Below are 15,380 nucleotides of genomic sequence, written 5' to 3' on the forward strand. Positions count from 1 at the left end.
GCTGGTAATTATTTCTGTATCAACAGGAAAAACTGACTAATGACACCAGGAAGGATGGTAACTGGACAAAATATTTTCAGTAAAAATAAAAATGAAGAAGCCTGAGAAGCCACTCAGGGAAAACCAAACCAAAACAAACCCATCTCCATTCTGAGGCTTCATCAGAATCTTCCACTGGAGAAGGATGAAAAAGCCTTATTTTGGCAGCAGAAAACACGACCCCTTAGCACCAATCTCTACCCTACAGGCAGTGCAGGTATCTTTATCCGTGTCTCTAAAGCAGCAATTCCAAATCAAAGACTGTATTTTCATAATTAAAATAACCAAAGATGCTTATGGCAACACTTCAGTTACAACTCCAAACAAAAAAAGCAGATTACATCTGTTTGGGCAAGTAGATTGTCCCTTTAATTAAAAATAAGTATAAAAAGAAGCATAAAATTGATCACAAAGAGATAAAGTTCCATCATTTACCTACTATTTTCCTAGAATGTAATCACAGGTGCTTGGGAGCCAGCAGACTTCACTACATGACAGATTTACAGCATCCCAGTATGGAGAATGCAAAAGAAGAGATCAGTAAATACATTTCAGTAGCACAAAACCTGTTCCCCTTCTGCTGCAGCAAGAACACCACTCTGGAGGATTCCACTGGGGAGTAAGAACTGGAAACCAGACAGCAATGCAAAAAATATGGAAATATATATATATATATTTGCCTCAGTGGGAAATGGAAAGCAGCTTGAGAGATCATCAAGGAGATGAAGCATCTCATTCCAAGCCCTGCTGCAGGAAGAACAAGGGATGGTGAGAAGGGAAGTGAGTTGCTGTAACAGTTCACTGGGGTTCAGAAGGGTCGAGCATTCCTGGCACTGGAGATAAAAGATGAAAAAGCAACACTCATTTAAAGGATATGGCTGAAAATACTCCTGATCATTCTCCAAGGACAGGAACCATGTGCTACCTACAAGCTGGAAAGACTCCTTTGAGAAAGGACTCAAATTGGCAGAGTGAATTTGAAGCATTTTAAGGTTCAAGGTGCCTTGATCAACACCAAAAAATTGTTCAGGCTTTCAGAACCAACTGAGGAGGGACTCAAGCATTGCTCCTCACAAGTGGAGCTCACAAGCACTGGCAGGAGCACTGGGAAAGCTCCAGGCTCATTTATTTCATGTAAAATCTCCAGGCAGAGCACACAATGACATTTCTCAGCATGACACCCTCATGCATTTCCAGAGTCTGGAGATGATTCATATTTAATGTGTTTATGGTGCTGCACCAGGCAAAATCCTCCTTTTCCTGTCCCCTGAACAAAGACACTGGAATTCAAGTAGCAAGCACAGAGAACGGTTTCCAGGGGTAAAAACAGATCTGTTCCCTCCCTTCTGTTTCCCAGAACTACAGAATTAGAAGCTTGAGAGAGCAGCTCAAAATCCCAGAGTTCTATGAAATCACACTTGTCTCATATTCAGAGTGGGTAATGCCTCATATGTCTGGATTAATGAATAGGAGATACACATTTATTAACAAATTAATGAAAATCCAATCAGCAACATTCCATTTTCATACTCTTACAACTGTTCTGCAAATCATGAAATAAATTTCCAAATGGAAGAAGAACTAGAAGTCTGTCACTGTGAGGTCATCACTGCTAAAACCAGCCTATCCTGCTCCTCCAAAAAAACCAGGAGTTAACTGCAGCAGTATTTCCAGCCTACAATATCATTTATATGGGACAAAACCCCACAGCAAGGTGACAAAAAACTCTTGAGTAAGCCGAATTTCAGCCAGATATTGCCTTACTTTGTGTTTCAGGAAGCAGAGAACAAGCTGTGTGAACTACCAGAGGAGCAGGGAAAAGCTCTGAACACTTTGGATCAATCCCTGTCACGGAATCCTCTCATTATCCAGAGTAATCAGATCTGCAGGGGAATTCTACATGGTGTGGCTAACTGTTCAAATTAGCCCTTCCTTTTAAAAACAAGAGTAAATGAGATTACACACAGCCTTATGCAGACTGAACTATCATTTCCCTCTCATTCCTAAAAAAGGAGGTTTTAAGGCAAGTAAGACCAGACCAAAAAAAAACTGACACAAAAAAAGGGAATAATTTCAGATACAGAACAAGAGGTTGCCAGTCCTTCCTCCTTACGCTGTTTTTGTACAGCATAAACTCCCCAAAAAATCTGCCTGCAGTCTGCTATTAAACATTTGATGTATGCAAATGATAGTCAGTCTTAATCTTCTGAAATGTAAGTATAAAATGTACGTGGTTTCCTGTATAAGCACCTGGTTTGCACAAAGCTCAGGATAATTTTCCTGTAAAGAAACCCCAGCCAGACCTCTCATTAATACTCAAGGCAGGGTAAGAGACTGAAAGTGTGGTGGAATTCTCAAAGATGCTGCAGGAATCCCAAAACAATTAAAAGAAAATAGTAAACCATCCTTTTCTCTACCAAGGGGGCACAGCTACAGAAAGAACACAGCACGTGCCACGTTCAAACCAGCAATGGAAACAAAATGGGTCTTTGCTCCTCTGGGGTTATGTCTTGTTGGGTGGGGCAGTTTAAACAGAATTTTTAACAATTGTCCCTCCAGGCCCTTGTCCCAAGCTCCTCTCCAGGTCTCCTGGAGCCCCTCTGGGCACTGGAAGAGCTCTAAGGTCACCCTGGACCCTTCTTTTCTCCACACTGAACAATCCCAGCTCTCAACTTGCTGTCAGCTCAGTCTCTGTGACCCTCTGTGGTCTCTGACATTGAACAGTGTTGATATGTGAATGATCAGGTCTTAACAAGAAGCCTCAATATTCATTTTTTAAAACTTTTCATTCCAGAAACTTGTGCTGCAGTTTAACCCAAACACACCCAATGAATGCATCTCAGGTTTTTTTAAGGATCTGGACTGGCTGTTGGCAGATGCCAAATACCTGGAGGCAACAGACTTTTAGTTCCATTCAAGTTTAAGTCTTTTCTGTTAGGTACAGAATTAATTAGCAGTTCAGGCCTGTCTGTGGATTTAGAGTGTAGCAGGGTTTGTGGGCTGGTTTTGTTCAGTTGTTTTGAGGATACAAGTTTCTACAAGATTTGGTTGCTGCTGTCTATGAACCAAACCCATTATTCAGCACCTTGACTTTAGAAACAGATGCCCAAATTATTTTTTTAGTAAGTGATATAAAAACATCAAATGCTTTTGATATAATAAAAGCATCAAATTCTTTCAATGACCAAGTTCCACTGTGCACAGTTAAATCCACAGGTTCTCAGGAGAGGTCTGGCAAAACATGAATGGTGAGCAGTGCTGTAAAGTTTCTCTGACAAACCTACAACCACTTCAGGTTCTGATCAGGATTCCAGGACCATGCAAATCTGGGAAACGTTCTCACACAAACATTTAATGCATATGAACTTGGAGAGAGAAAAACAGGAATAATGCAGCTACCTGAATCCTCACCCTATAGCCATTTTTTTCTAAAGCAAAAATTTAATGCCAATTAGGAAAGTGGAACATGACCTTGCAAAAAATATAGGGATCAAATTATGAAAAAAAAACTTATCCACTGAGGGAGACACATCTATAATGGGCAAAATTATCTTTTTTCCCCATTGCACAGATGTGCACTAATATATACAAGTTACTGACAAGAATCCCAGATGAAAGCCAGCACTGAGGCTTATCTCCCAAATCAAAGCCTTGCCCCTAGATCCTCACTTTTTTATGTTTAATGAAGATCAGTGATAGTCTTTAAAGTCTAGAACATGGCTGGGAATAAGAAAAGGATGCAGATTAAATGGTCATGCCTCTTTTTTATATGTTGTCAATTGAAAAAATAACTACACTGGTCATTTAGAGTTCCAGGTGATATACACTATATCCTCATGTATCTGAGAATCTTTCACCACTCCACACTAGAGATGTGTGTGAAAGGAGTTTAAATACTACACTTCCTCAGGGCCCAATGGAAAACATGACCTTTTCTTCCTCCTCACATTTTGGTAAAAGCTGCATGGCCCAAAATGTCATCTCCCATTCCATTTTTATCCTAACTAGGATCCACTGGCTTAGTCAGTCAGCATTCTGCCTTTGCTCCAAACAGGGATTTATTCCCTTGGAAGACAGAGTGCATTCTAGGAGTTAATTGCCTGTGTGGCATAACAGAACAGAGGAACAGCTAATTTATTGCTTATGGAGATGCCTGTATGAAACACAGCAACTCAACATAAAATACCTGACGCTTCTGATCGCCCAGCTGAACTACACCACCTACATTCTCCTAGAATGAACTCTGCTACTTCTCCACAAGCTCTTTTTCACACTCAGAACTTTGCCAGCACTGTTCATGTTGGCCAGAACGTGACAAACCTCAAGAAAACAGCAGAATAAAGGAGAGTCCTTACCAGCAGCAACTACAGCTGGAGGCGGCGAACCGGCCTCACCACCGCTTGTTTGGCTCATGGATGCTATGGATGTTTCTCTGGAAGGTGGTAACTGCAGCTCCTTTGGGAGAAGGTCATAGACAGATTCTGTGGAACACAAAGAACTTGATCAAAATGTCACCCGTGCCCTACACAAGGAAAGAAATAATGTTTTTGCCCAAAAGATATGAACTATAACCCAACCCTTTCAGAACCTTTGGGAAAAGTCACAGTAAGTGCTTGGAAATAACAGCATGGACTAAAGTTATTCCAGAAAACAAACAAACATTAAGATGCACATTCTGAAGGCTGAAACAAAGGACACAAACTTGTTCAAACAAAGAAATAATTCATAAACTTCCAGAGAAACTGTTCTCATCCAGAACGAAGGGCTGAGGGCAGCACATCACGTGAGAATCTGAGACAAACCTGTTTTCAGAATTCCAACTGTGCAGCTGACTTCCTAAGGAAAAAGAGCCTCATTTGGCACCATCACCCTAACAACATCCCATGGAGTCTTGGAATCACAGACTGGATTTGGGTGGGAAGGGGCCTTGAAGCCCATCCAGTGCCACCCCTGCCATGGCAGGGACCCTTCTGCTGCCCCAGGTGCCCCCAGCCCTGTCCAGCCTGGCCTTGGGCACTGCCAGGGAACCAGGGCAGCCCCAGCTGCTCTGGGCACCTGTGCCAGGGCCTCAGCACTCTCCCAGCCAGGAATTCCTAATTCCCAATATCCCATCTAACCCTGATCTGTGGCAGTGGCAGCCATTCCCTGTGTCCTGTCCCTCCATGCCTTGTCCCAGTCCCTCTCCAGCTCTCCTGGAGCCTCTTTAGGTGCTGGAAGGGGCTCCAAGATCTCCCCTGGAGCTTCTCCTCTCCAGGTGAGCTCCCTCCAGAGCCAAGGGGCTCCAGCCCTGGCATCAATGACCTCCTCAGGGCCTGCTCCAACAGCTCCAGGTCGTCCCTGTGCTGCATTAATCCCGTGGGTTTGATCTCTCTTCCTCCTTGTGTGTCACCCAGCAGACCTCCTAAGGCTCCCTCCTAAGAGCTTGCTCCATCCTCACCTATTTCCAGCTCTCAAGTTAACTCCAGCCTGCTGTACACCTGCAGCCTTAGGTGTGCTCACCAGGGGCTTCAGGACAGAGGCTGGGTGTTGTATTTTAGACCACATTTCAAGTACCTTGGTCTTCATCAATGAAGCATGAAATTAAAGATTTGCTCTTAATGGTCTTGTGATCTTTGGGAATGTGCTTCAATTCTAATGGTGCCTTTTCCTTCCCTCCCTCTTTATCATATTGTTGGAATTACTCACAAAGATTAGAATTGTGCTGCTTGTGGATTACTGCAAAAATCATGTGCTCCCTGAGAAAAAATTATCCTGTGGGAGTCTGAGTGCCTGTATGCATGTATGCCTGTAAGCATAACTCTAAAGCAAAAGGCTTCACAGAACCTTCACCACACTGGAGTCAAAAATAAATTTCTTAAACAAAAAAATCCCCAAGAACCAGCCCAAGGAGACAAGCTCTCAATTACCCAAGAACTTGGGGTTTGGAAAGGAGCTTTTGTAGTCAGCTCTGAATATCTTCTGAGTCATGACAGATGACGATGACAATTCACTCCTCTCAGAGGATTTCTCGAGGAGAAAGGAATGGAGGTGTGTGTATATATCCAACTTACACATGAAATACAAAGTCTCTGTAGTTACCTGCACACACACTGCTGCAACCCCTCATTCTGGAGCCCCTCACTAAACATTCTGGGCAGCAGCAGCCCTGAATTTTCCCAGCCTGTGATTCTCCTGTCCTGCTACAGGTAGAAGTGCCAGTGCCAGCTGGAGTAAAGGCTGGTGCTCATTTACAAGGGCTTGTACAACTGCTGCACTCATCTGAGGAAAAGCCAATGCAGCTGCTCCTTGTAGTACAACAGGAACAGAAGTGAGAACAAGTGTTACCTTCCAATCCCTTCCAAACCATCCTGTGAATCTGTGAACTCATGGCACAACGTGATGGTCAAACCCAAGCTTTCAGAAGGAAAACAACTCTCCTGGCTTTTCTTGCATCAGACGCAGCTTCACAGTCTAAAACACACCATTACTGAACCAGAGGAACCCCAAGTGCCTGGGTACCTTTAAGAACCCTTGCTGCCACCAACCTACTCCACACACATCAGACTTCAAATGAAACTTTGTGTTTTCACCTAAACACAGGCCAATGTTTATATATGCTGAACTATAAATAGCATTAAAGCAAAAACTGACAAATTCCAGAAACATGAGAGTTGTTGCAAGGAAACCAATTCTTCCCCAGGGGATACAGCTCCCCCATGCCTCACACTGTCCCAGGAGCTGAAACCACTGCCCAGCCCCTCTCCATCACCAGTCTTACACCTGTGGGCACTCACCAATACTGAGAACATCACATTTCCTGCCAGAATTTTACGTTGATTCATGCAGAAAACACCCACTAAAAGGAAAGGCTGCTGCAGAAATGCAGTATTACATTGGGAGGCAAAAATAGCATTTCAGCATCATTACGTGTTTCTGCATAATTAGCGAGAAAAAATGTGTAGACAGAATTCCTGCTTCCAGCAGCCAGCACTGAATCAGGGAGGAAGTTTAAGCTGTCTGACAGCACTGAGTGTCCTGCAATTTATTGCTGATTTCAATTCCTTTGATGAATACACTGGCTGATCCCAAGTTTCTAGGGTTTTTTTCCTGGAAGTAGCTCCATTTATACCCAACATTTGAACACATTTTCTCTCTCCCTACAGGAAGCAAGGAACACGTGTTTCAGGATTAGTGTTATTATGAAATATAAACAAGATAACACACAAACCAGATAACCAAACACTAGTGAACGGCCAGAAGTCTCACACACTCATTTCCCGACACAAATCCTCACCCTGTTAATCAGTTATTAGACATTATCTACAGTAAACTTCCAAATCTCTTATCTTGCCTCAAAATATCTCGCCTAGACAAGCCCAGCTTCCCAAATTCTCCTCCCAAGACCAAGGACACACAGGGACAGGCAGATTTACAAAAAGTATTTTAAGTGTCAAATTTCTTCAACTGCCCTTTATCCGATTATCCTGCCTTTATAATCTCTCATCTGAGATCAGCTGCTTGGAACTTTGATCTTCCTGCCAGTTGTACTGAGAGTCCAGAAAATTCTATTTCACATGGTTATATGGACCAGAACCACAGCAAACATGGGATCAGGATCCAACAACACAGCACTTGGAATCGGGAAAGAGAAGATTTTTGTTGTGTGCTACTTGAACCTGCACACAACATTCTGAATTTATATATCAATAAAAAATAGTACAAAAATTTAGGAAGGAATTTTTCACTGTGAGGGTGGGCAGGCCCTGGCACAGGTGCCCAGAGCAGCCCCTGGATCCCTGGCAGTGCCCAAGGCTGGGCTGGGCAGGGCTGGGAGCACCTGGGACAGTGGAAGGTGTCCCTGCCATGGCAAGGATGGCACTGGATGGGCTTTAAGGTCCCTTTCAACCAAAAGCATTCCAGGATTCTCTGGAATTGGGTGATTTCGAGTTAAACAACTGCACAAAAGGTGTCTGTGGCAGGGCTGGACACACGACCACCAGTCCACACAAAATACATCCCTGGGTCAACACGGACCTGGATCAGCCCCAGCACTGCTGACAGGACCTCTGTCTTCAAAGGGGAGAGGAAAGAGCAAAGATTCAGGAAGAATAATGCTGAGAAGGTACAAAAAGCAGCATGTGAAACTGATGCGGTGATGCTGCAGCAGGAGTGCAAAAGGCTGGTGGTTTGTGATGGCAAACCAAATTCCACAAAGTCCTTCACTGCCTGTTTTACTCACTTCCCCTCAGTGCACACACACAGCTGTCCTCTTCTAGGAATGATTCTGGATTTCTGCACACAGCCTAACCAGGCTGAGTTACAGACCTGGGCAACAGCAAAGTCTGAGTGCTGGGCCATCCCCAGCAGCAGCAAATCCCTCTGGAATTCCCAGCCCATCCTCATCCCCACAGCGCCAAGGGACCTTTCAGAAACACAGCACACCTTGTGACCTGCAACATCACACTCCTCCTCACTCACCAGCATGCTGCGATTCCATTTAAACTTCATTCTTTTAGTTAATTAAGCAATTAAGCTTACAGGAGCAAAGAGAACACAACACAACTGCTTCCTGTGGGGGAATGCTGAGACAACTCCAAGACTCCCTGAGGAGCTTGGACATGTCCCATACAAAGCCCTGCTTTTCCCAAAGAGTAGGTACTCCCTTCTTTTGGGCCATGAATCCTCCATGACTTTCTGGCTGCACAAAATAAAATCTGATTTCTAGAAATTTAGTGCTCTGTTATCTTGTGCTGTGCTAGTACTGGCTCAAATGTCCACTTGCTGCTGACATTTTTTGCCCTTAAGGAAAGGTACATCCTGGAAATCCCTCACCACTTCCATGACCTCATGAACAGCAGCCAAGTTAATCCTTGTCTTTAATAAGCTCCCTGCACTGAGTGGCTGCCCATTTGATCCCCACGGATACTCCTCTCCTCCACATGGTTTAATACCCGCACAGATTTGGCTGCTCCTTCCAAAGCCATTTCCTTGCTGCAGCACATGACAGTCACACCAGAGATTAGACAAAACCTTGGTGTCCTCCTCTAATCAGCTGGTGGCATCGGAGCAGAAATCTCTTCTAATGATGGTCACTAAGCTGATCAAAAAAACAAGCAAGCAAACAGGCCAAGAGAGTTGTTTATATGGAACTGAGATTAAAAAACAATTAGAAACCATGAAGTAGCAAGCAGCCCTTGCTACACAAGGGATGTCAATGAAGTGAAGTGAGCACTGGTACTCAGCAAATTAACAATATAGTAAAAATAACAGTATCCATATTCCACCTCACGCCCCACTAGGGATGCAAATTCAGTTCCAGAGCACCTGCACACACATAAAGGTCCTGTGATGCCAATCTAAGACACAGTTTTGTGTATTACCAAGAATGACCAAGGCTCCAAATGTCACATTGTCACTCCTCACTCCCAAGGCTGCTGCATTTTATTGAAACAATATATGTGACTTAACATACTTCCAAAACTTTTGTGGGTAAGGGATGCCAAAACCAGAATCTACTCTAGGCCTAAAAAATCCAGGCCTCTGCCAGAAGACCTTGTGGTTGGTTTATCTGTTTATCCTGAAATTCAGTTCTGCTCAGAATTTCCGTGTCCATAACCACAGCTTAGTGGCTGAGCTTGGAGGCCACTGATTCCACCACAATATCTTAGTTCACAGAGTTTTTAGAGAATGATGAGGAAATGGGGGAGCTCTAAAGAGCCAAAATCTAATCAAAGCTTCACTTTGTTAAAAGACATTCGTATCACATGGCCCTCAGGGATTTTTCTGTACACAAACGAGTGTGGGAAGACTTTGAAGCAGATTACTTTGCCCATCAGGAAGAGCCTGTAAGAGCCAGCTGAGGAACCCTCTGGCTCTTTACCCCAAGATAAACAGGTTTTCCTGCAGACCCCAGGAACAGCACTGACTGAGTTTGGTAATTACAACACAGAATTCAGAGAATGACAGAATCCTGGAATGGCTTGGGTGGGAAGAGATCTTAATGCACATCTCATTAAAGCCCCAGCCATGGGCAGGGACCCCTTCTGCTATCCCAGACTGCTCCAAGCCCTGTCCAGCCTGGCCTTGGGCACTGCCAGGGATGCAGGGGCAGCCACAGCTGCCAGGGCCTCACCTTCCTCACAGGGAAGGATTTCTTCCCAATAGCACAGGAGAATTCAGGATACATTTCAGAAGACTTGGGCCACCCCACCAGAGAGAGCTCACATCTCACAGCAGGGCTGCTCTCCTTTCCTCAAGGCTCAACCAGGAGAAGCAACCTCAGGACGCACTGGAGAACTCCTGCAGGGGAAATACAACACTTCAGTACCCTTCAGGATGTGAGTGAGCAGACAAAACTCCAGCTGCTCTGAGACAGCACACCCAGAACCCTGGCAGGGATCTGGCCCAGCCCATGGGATGTTTCAGGCATGGAGACAGCAATGCTGATAACACGGCTGGCACAGGGACCCGGCACAGGGACAGCGTGGAGGGAAGCCAAGGAGGGATAACAAGGATCCAGTAAGAAGCTCAACAGAGGAAGCTCTGAGAGTCTGAGAAAGGAAACTAGGAGAGAGACAAAGCTCAGTGCATAAACCAGAAGAGAAACAGACTGAGACAGGCACAGCCCAGACAGATCAGTGACCACTAAAGCACTTCCTACTTCACTGCAGACGGTTTGCTGGTGTTGAGGTTTGGGCTTTTTCCTTTTTCTTTGTTTGGTTGGTTTTTCTGAGTACTCCTTAGGTGATCCAAACTCTCACTTGCAGAAGTGAGAATCACCCATGACAACTGCAGGCCGTGGCAGCTCTGCTTAAGGGACAGCAGAGATTTTTACATTATAAAGTTACAAGAAAAATTATTTGGAATACAGAAAGAATACACAACAAAGAGTAAATCAGCTTTTGTACTGTATCTGTCAAAAGAGGATTTAGGACATACTACAGACTATCACACTCCTGCATTTCCCAACATCTTTGCAACTTCATTGATTTGACATCACAAGCTCGGCAGTAGGGAAAACAAGTCCTGGAAACAGATTTGGGTTCCACAGAGAGCAAAAAGGAAGGACCCTGCTTGAGCATACATAGAATAGATAAAATACAGCAACTGTTCAAACAATCACAGAATCACTAAGGTTGGGAAAGATTTTTAAGAACACCAAGACCAAGCGTTAACACCGCACTGCTAAGTCCCAGTGAACCACAGAGATCTAGATTTGGATGGGATATTGGGAAGAAATCCTTCCCTGTGAGGGTGGGGAGACCCTGGCACAGGGAATCTCCATGGCCAGGCTGGACAGGGCTTGGGACAGCAGAAGGGATCCCTGCCATGGCAGGGGGTGGAACAGGATGGGCTTCAAGGTCCCTTCCCACCCAAACCACCCTAGGATTCTGTGACACTTGTGACATTCTGTGACATAACTGCATGGCAAAAGCCAGAGAGCAAGAAGCAGCCCATAGGCAGCGAGGCTGAGCGGGAGGGGAACAGACACCCTGAAATATTTTACACTAATCACTCCTATTTTTGCAAGAGTTGAAGCTGAGCTGTAGTGAGATCATAACTCACAAGACTCCCCATCCTATCTGCCTTACCCCAGTGCCAAATCCACCAGGTTACACTTACTAAAACATTGATTTTATTTCATATTTTTGAGTACGTCTCAATACAATTAAACAAAGGACTCAATAAAAATTTAGCATCCAACCTAAAATACATAAAGACTAATTAGCACGTTCTTCCTAATTGCCCAACGCTGCCCATGGATTTGCACACAGCTGTCAGATGCAGTCTGTCACCAGCCCTGCCATGCTGTCCTGACAGAGGAAAGGAACAGCAGAGCACTGTTCCCTGTGTGCCACACCACCCTCGGTATCTGTGATGGTGGAGCAGGGCAACACTGGAAGCAGGTCCTGCCGCCAGCACTCCTGTTATTGTCAGCCCTGGCAGGGCTAGATTGCTGCTACAGCAACAGTGGCAGCTTTTCAAAGAAACTCCAGTGTATACAAGGATGTTTTACACAGCCAAACAGAAAATCTTCCTTCCAGTTCCCCCTGGCTTCAGACAAAAGCAGCAAACCCTAAATCAACAGGCTTCAGGCGCGTGGAGGGAAAGGCAGAGGCCGTGGAGCTGCCTGTGCTAGAAAACTTCAGGATTAAAGAGCTGCTGCTGGTGCAGCCCCACTGTGCACAACCCCCAGGGAATGCTGGTGATGTGGCACTGGGCACTAAAATTCAAATCTTCAGGATTAAATTCAAACTTCAGGATTAAAGAGCTGCTGTTGGTGGCACAATCCCCAGGGAATCCGAGTGCTGGTGATGCAGCACTGGGCACTAAAATTCAAATCTTCAGGATTAAATTCAAACTTCAGGATTAAAGAGCTGCTGCTGGTGCAGCTCCACTGTGCACAACCCCCAGGGAATCGAGTGCTGGTGATGTGGCACTGGGCACTAAAATTCAAATCTTCAGGGTTAAATTCAAAATTCAAACTTCAGGATTAAATTCAAAATTCAAACTTCAGGATTAGAGAGCTGCTGTTGGTGGCACAATCCCCAGGGGATCCGAGTGCTGGTGACGTAGCACTGGGCACTAAAATTCAAATCTTGCCTGCAAATGCTGCTACTCCCTGAAATGTACATTCCAGTGTGTTAGTGACAGAGAGAGGAGTGTTCTGAAAAGCTGTTGTCTCAGAGAAAGATGACCAGTAATATATTATTGATGATGATCAGTAATATATTATTAATTATAAAGTCATTAACATTTGATCACAACTCTAATATCACAGAATCCCAGGCTGGTTTGGGTGGGAAGCTACCTTAAAGCCCATCTCATTCCAACCTCCTGCCATGGACATAGATATCCTCCACTAGTCCAGCTTGTTTCACTTCCCATCCAACCCAGCCTTGAACATTTCCATAATATCATTATTTCTTGTACTTAAAAATACAAATTTAAGCTAAAAGTGGTTTCCTGTATTTTTCTAAAGGACAAGTATTACTACCAAAAATGGCAGTATTAAATAGGTAATTTTGCAAGCAATTCCTAACCAGCTCCTGCACTATATCCCACCAATCTTCAGAAAATTTGCTAATCTCAATATTCAGGATTCTGCACAGCAGGGTAGAGTTGAGAAATTAATCCTTTTAAAGTTGAATTTCAACAACTGACAAAGGCATGTGTTAGCTGAATTCTATTTATGGCATTCATCCAAATATCAAATAAAGCTTTCCTGGCTGTGTTTCAGTCATCCCCATTCACAGCTCAAAGAGGACTTTTATAAATGTAGACAGGCAGTATAAATCCTGGATCTTGTTTGCATCCAATTTTACACATCTCAGAAGGAGAGAACAACATTATTTAGGAATTGTCACTTCAAGGAACAGACCAGTAATGACTTACTGAGACATCTATCCCATGTGGTTGTAAACTGCAGACAGAAACCAAAGAAGATAAAAATACTCTTAAAACACCACTGTGGACAAGGCAGAGCAGCAGGTACATGAGCACAGAATCACAGAATCCCAGACTGGCTGAACTTGGAAGGCCCTCAAAGCTCACCTCACTGCACCCCTGCCATGGGCAGGGACACCTTCCACCAGCCCAGGCTGCTCCAAGCCCCGTCCAACCCGGCCTTGAAATGTTTAAAGAAACCCAAATACCAAGCGATCAAAGAACATCAGTAATAGCTATTTATCAACCCTTTAAAGCACCTGTGTTGTTTCAAAAATCAAAGTTCACCAGAAACGGAGGTAATCAGGCAACTTCCTCAGGTACAACACACCACCTGAATTCAGGGACACACAGAATTCACCTGACCCACAGTTTACTGTTGTCTTACAACATCTCTCAGCCTGTACAGGTTTGCACCATTTTTTCTGATGGGGTTATTTTTGCCATCTCTTACAGTGGCTGCGAGCAAGAAAAGCAGCGGCGGCAATGAAAGGCACAAGATTCTTCCTTTTGAGGCTGTACCACAATATTTAGGGTGAAGCACAAAAGGCATTCTGACAGACTTCCAACACACTGTGGCCACCCCTTGGGTTCAGTACTTCATTACCAAGCTGGATGTACAGGCTGTGCTCCTGGGACCTGACCTGTCCTAGGAACTCTCAACAGGACACTGAGCATCTCGAGCCTCCCTGCCTTTGCTCCCTTTAACAGGTGTGTCCTTCCATCAGCACCAACACTGGGACACGCTGTGCTTCCCACCATCCCCTTGCTTTCTGCTGCCACTCAACTGATAAACTTGCTGATAAACGCTGCTCTTCAAAGCACAGGCGATGCTCAGCAGAGCTCTGCTGAGTCTGACACCTCTCACACTCCAAAGGGACCGACTCATGCTCAGGAAACCTGCAACAACCACTGCACCTGCAGGGATTCCTCAGGGAAACAGAGATGGAGAAGGCTCGGGGGGATCTTATCCACGTGTGGAAATTCCTGGCAGGAGGCAAGGGAGGCTCCTCTCACCGGTACCCCGTGACAGGACAGCAGGCAATGGGCAGCACCAATTAAAGCACATTAAATTATCTTACCCACGAGGACAGCCAAGCACTGGCTCAGGCTGCCCAGGGTGGCTGTGGAGCCTCTGTGAGGACACTCAGACCCTGCTGGGCACAGCCCCAGCACTGATTCCAGGGGTCCCTGCCAGCCCCAAGGGCTGAGCCTGAAAGCTGGCACTGCTTCCACAAGACTCACCCACATCCTCTCCCACCACCACAACATCTGACTCTTTTCAGAACTTGAACCTAAATCAGATTCCTGGGCTCTGCATCATTTACTTGTGAGATAAAACCAAGACTATTAGAAACTGTAATTATAAATTCCTCAGTAAATCTCCTTTAATAGGGATACACATTCCAAGCAAAGCTGCCTTTTTTACTCCCTAAGAAACAAAGCATACTCAATTATTAGCAGACCTCCTCATTCCTAAACTGAAAACAGAGTAAACTTTAAATTACATACAAGTCTTTCTCCACCACATATACAACCAGACTGTGGGATTTCTTGCTGAGTCCAAAACTGAATGAAGAGCCAAAAAAAGAACTAAGTTAAACACTAGATACCCCTATTCTGCCCCAAACAGGAAGGATTAACACATCTCCACGCTACAGGATCCTCGCTGCAAAGGCAGAAAACTGCCAGTTACCAGAAGCTCTGGACTCTGCAGCTGATTATTCCCCAATAACCCATGGTGCCCCCATCCAAACTCACTGACTCCTGCTGAGGGAATCCACATGCACAAAAACCACCAGGCTCCACACAGGGAGGGACTGAAACAACGGATGTAGTGTCAGTTCTTCTGAACAGGAATGGAAACACCAGCATTTGGAAACCTTTCAGGACCATTCTTAAACCTCTCTCTTCCA

The 15,380-nt window shown here is 44.8% G+C and overlaps 1 protein-coding gene across 6 annotated transcripts in view; it reads right to left on the reverse strand.

The window, feature by feature from the left end:
• The window catches only part of NFAT5 (nuclear factor of activated T cells 5), a 54,438-nt gene that overhangs the window by 32,698 nt on the left and 6,360 nt on the right, over window positions 1-15,380 (reverse strand). For 4 of the 6 annotated variants that reach the window (XM_064722913.1, XM_064722912.1, XM_064722911.1 and 1 more), the window contains one exon: window positions 4,395-4,520. In XM_064722913.1, coding sequence (XP_064578983.1) covers window positions 4,395-4,520 — 126 coding nt within the window. Of the gene's footprint in view, window positions 1-4,394; window positions 4,521-15,380 lie in introns of those variants that run through there. The other 2 variants (XM_064722918.1, XM_064722915.1) reach the window with 1 other exon arrangement.

The sequence above is a fragment of the Zonotrichia leucophrys genome, chromosome 11 (assembly GCF_028769735.1).
Source record: "Zonotrichia leucophrys gambelii isolate GWCS_2022_RI chromosome 11, RI_Zleu_2.0, whole genome shotgun sequence".
Taxonomy (NCBI): Eukaryota; Metazoa; Chordata; class Aves; order Passeriformes; family Passerellidae; genus Zonotrichia; species Zonotrichia leucophrys.